The sequence below is a fragment of the Chiloscyllium plagiosum genome, unplaced genomic scaffold, assembly GCF_004010195.1.
Source record: "Chiloscyllium plagiosum isolate BGI_BamShark_2017 unplaced genomic scaffold, ASM401019v2 scaf_10331, whole genome shotgun sequence".
NCBI classification, from domain to species: Eukaryota; Metazoa; Chordata; class Chondrichthyes; order Orectolobiformes; family Hemiscylliidae; genus Chiloscyllium; species Chiloscyllium plagiosum.
In genome coordinates this window covers 14,255-18,484 of record NW_025210130.1, presented here as the reverse complement: position 1 = coordinate 18,484, position 4,230 = coordinate 14,255, and the positions used below count along the sequence as shown (strand labels likewise).

The following is a 4,230-nucleotide window of genomic DNA, read 5'->3' as shown; positions in this document are numbered from 1 at the left end:
TGTTCCAAGGTGGAACATCTTCACTTCATCAAACCCCATCATACTCCTCAAGACCTGCCTGAGGTCACGAGATAGAAAATGGCCCCAGCCTGGTTAACCTTTTCTGGGCCACTTGAAGCGGCCTGATTTGGAATCCTCCCAGTTAGTCATTGCCGCACCTTCCCCATTCCCACAACATTCTCGTATAGTACCGACACACTTCACAGTTCCCCAACGGTAGGCTAAAATACAATTCTGTATGGGTTTAATATAACATTTCAGCTTTTAAGTTCAATGCCTCTCGAAATAAAGCCCAGCATTACTGTTAAAGTAGCTAGATTTGTTACTTTGGTGCAATACTCACATTAAACGGAGTGTTTGGGGAGGATGGGTGAGAGGACCTGTCCCTGTGGTCACTAACAGCAGGGAGTCTCTGGGCGCGAGGGACTGTCCCTGTGATCACTAAGAGCGGGGAGTCTCTGGGTGTGAGTGACTGTCCCTGTGATCACTGAGAGCAGGGAGTCTCTGGGGGTGAGGGACTGTCCCTGTGATCACTAACAGCGGGGAGTCTCTGGGGGTGAGGGACTGTCCCTGTGATCACTGAGAGCAGGGAGTCTCTGGGGGTGAGGGACTGTCCCTGTGGTCACTAACAGCAGGGAGTCTCTGGGGGTGAGGGACTGTCCCTGTGATCACTAACAGCAGGGAGTCTCTGGGCGCGAGGGACTGTCCCTGTGATCACTGACAGCAGGGAGTCTCTGGGGGTGAGGGACTGTCCCTGTGATCACTGAGAGCAGGGATTCTCTGGGGGTGAGGGACTGTCCCTAGGATAACTGAGAGCAGGGAGTCTCTGGGGGTGAGGGACTGTCCCTGTGGTCACTAACAGCAGGGAGTCTCTGGGGATGAGGGACTGTCCCTGTGATCACTAACAGCAGGGAGTCTCTGGGCGCGAGGGACTGTCCCTGTGATCACTGAGAGCAGGGAGTCTCTGGGGGTGAGGGACTGTCCCTGTGGTCACTAACAGCAGGGAGTCTCTGGGGATGAGGGACTGTCCCTGTGATCACTAACAGCAGGGAGTCTCTGGGGGTGAGGGACTGTCCCTGTGATCACTAATAGCAGGGAGTCTCTGGGGGTGAGGGATGTTTAGATTTAGATTAGATTAGATTAGATTAGATTACTTACAGTGTGGAAACAGGCCCTTCGGCCCAACAAGTCCACACCGACCCGCCGAAGCGTAACCCACACAGACCCATTCTCCTACATTTACCCCTTCACCTAACACTACGGGCAATTTAGCATGGCCAATTCACCTAACCCCTGCACATTTTTGGACTGTTGGAGGAAACCGGAGCACCTGGAGGAAACCCACGCAGACACGGGGAGAATGTGCAAACTCCACACAGAGAGTCGCCTGTCCCTGTGGTCACTGACAGCAGGGAGTCTCGGAGGGTGAGGGTCTGTCCCTGCGGTCACTGACTCTGCACACGAGATAAAGCTGGACAGAGCTCTCACAGAGAATCAGATGTATCACATTGAGGCTAAACATCAAGTTTATCAAGTTTACCCAAGTAGTCTGAGCACCTGAAGGCACTGGAGAAGGATTTTAAGGAACATTTCTTCCATCATTTAGCCCTGAGCCACCCACACCCCATGCCAGGCGATTCTGTGACTGTGTGGAGGGGAGAAAGGGAGTGTCAGTGATGATTCAATCCCGGCTGATGTTGGAGTTTTACTCTGTATTTCTCCAATGAAGGGGAATAAAGATCAATCGAGATCTACCTGTCCAGGTGGTTTGTGGTCATGAACACGAGCCTTGCCTCAGCAGAGGCCACACCATCGAGTGCGTTTAGCAAACCGCTGAACGTCAGACGGCCCATTCCTTCGTACCTCGTAGGGTCTGTAATCACAAACGAACCAAAGTTTAGTACCTCTAAGCCCACACAAAATCACAGGGTGATGGACCCAAGCTCCACGCCAGAAACTCCATACCACATTCAAAACTGAGGGAGTGCTGCACTGTCGGAGGGTCAGTACTGAGAGATTGCCGCATTGTCAGTGGGTCAGTGCTGAGGGAGTGCCGCACTGTCGGTGGGTCAGTGCTGAGGGGGTGCCGCAATGTCGGAGGGTCACTGCGGAGGGAGTGCCGCACTGTCGGAGGGTCAGTACTGAGGGGGTGCCGCACTGTTGGAGGGTCAGTGCTGAGGGAGTGCCTCACTATCGGAGGGCCAGTGCTGAGGGAGTGCCTCACTATCGGAGGGCCAGTGCTGAGGGAGTGCTGCACTATCGGAGAGTCAGTGCTGAGGGGGTGCTGCACTGTCGGAGGGTCATATCAAACGATTGCCGCACTGTCAGAGGGTCATACCAAGGGAATGCCGCACTGTCAGAGGGTCAGCGCTGAGGGGGTGCCACACTGTTGGAGGGTCAATGCTGAGGGAGTGCCGCACTGTCAGAGGGTCATATCAAACGATTGCCGCACTGTCAGAGGGTCATACCAAGGGAATGCCGCACTGTCAGAGGGTCAGCGCTGAGGGAGTGCCACACAGTTGGAGGGTCAATGCTGAGGGAATGCCACACTATCGGAGGGTCAGTGCTGAGGGAGTGCCACACTATCGGAGGGTCAGTGCTGAGGGAGTGCTGCACTGTCGGAGGGTCAGTACTGAGGGAGTGCTGCACTATCGGAGGGTCAATGCTGAGGGAATGCCGCACTGTCGGAGGGTCAGTACTGAGGGAATGCTGCAATGTCGGAAGGTCAGTACTGAGGGAATGACGCACGGTCGGAGGGTCAGTGCTGAAGGAGTGCCACACAATCGGAGGGTCAGTGCTGAGGGAGTGCCACACTATCGGAGAGTCATTGCTCAGGGAGTGCCGCACTGTCGGAGGGTCAGGGCTGAGGGAGTGCCGCACTGTCAGACGGTCATAGCAAGGGATTGCCACACTGTCAGAGGGTCAGCGCTGAGAGTGTCGGATGGTCAGTGCTGAGGGAGTACCTCACTTTCGGAGGGCCAGTAGTGAGGGGAAGCTGCACTATCGCACGGTCAGAGGGGCAGTACTGAGGGGGCGCCGCACTGTCGGAGGGTCAGTGCTGAGGGAGTGCTGCACTGTCGGAGGGTCAGTTCTGAGGGAATGCTGCACTGTCGGAGGGTCAGTGCTGAGGGAGTGCTGCACTATTGGAGAGTGAGTTCTGAGGGAGTGCCGCACTATCGGAGGGTCAGCGCTGAGGGAGTGCAGCACTATCGGAGGGTCAGTGCTGAGGGAGTGCTGCACTATCGGAGGGTCAGTACTGAGGGAGTGCTGCACTGTCGGAGCGTCACTACTGAGGGAGTGCTGCAATGTCGGAGGGTCAATACTGAGGGAGTACCACACTGTCAGAGGGTCTGTGCTGAGGGAAGGCCGCACTGTCAGAGGGTCAGCGCTGAGGGAGTGCCGCACTGTCGGAGGGTCATACTAAGGGAATGCCGCACTGTCAGAGGGTCAGCGCTGAGGGTGTGCCATACTGTCAGAGGGTCAGTGCTGAAGGAGTGCCACACTATCGGAGGGTCAGTGCTGAGGGAGTGCTGCACTATCGGAGGGTCAGTACTGAGGGAGTGCCACACTGTCGGAGGGTCAGTACTGAGGGAGTGCCACACTGTCGGAGGGTCAGTACTGAGGGAGTGCCACACTGTCGGAGGGTCAGTACTGAGGGAGTGCCACACTGTCGGAGGGTCAGTACTGAGGGAGTGCCACACTGTCGGAGGGTCAGTACTGAGGGAGTGCCACACTGTCGGAGGGTCAGTACTGAGGGAGTGCCACACTGTCGGAGGGTCAGTACTGAGGGAGTGCCACACTGTCGGAGGGTCAGTACTGAGGGAGTGCCACACTGTCGGAGGGTCAGTACTGAGGGAGTGCCACACTGTCGGAGGGTCAGTACTGAGGGAGTGCCACACTGTCGGAGGGTCAGTACTGAGGGAGTGCCACACTGTCGGAGGGTCAGTACTGAGGGAGTGCCACACTGTCGGAGGGTCAGTACTGAGGGAGTGCCACACTGTCGGAGGGTCAGTACTGAGGGAGTGCCGCAATGTCGGAGGGTCAATACTGAGGGAGTACCACACTGTCAGAGGGTCTGTGCTGTGGGAAGGCCGCACTGTCAGAGGGTCAGCGCTGAGGGTGTGCCATACTGTCAGAGGGTCAGTGCTGAAGGAGTGCCACACTATCGGAGGGTCAGTGCTGAGGGAGTGCCACACTATCAGAGGGTCAGTGCTGAGGGAGTGCCACACT

The 4,230-nt window shown here is 56.6% G+C and overlaps 1 protein-coding gene across 1 annotated transcript in view; it reads right to left on the bottom strand.

Annotated features, from left to right (window-relative positions):
* Positions 1–1,646: 1,646 nt before the first annotated feature.
* LOC122546866 (mitochondrial chaperone BCS1-like) overlaps positions 1,647–4,230 on the bottom strand; it is a gene marked incomplete at its 5' end in the record, with an annotated part of 16,706 nt that continues 14,122 nt past the window's right edge. The window contains one exon of the mRNA XM_043685483.1: positions 1,647–1,873. Coding sequence (XP_043541418.1) covers positions 1,752–1,873 — 122 coding nt within the window. The remainder of the gene's footprint in view (positions 1,874–4,230) is intronic.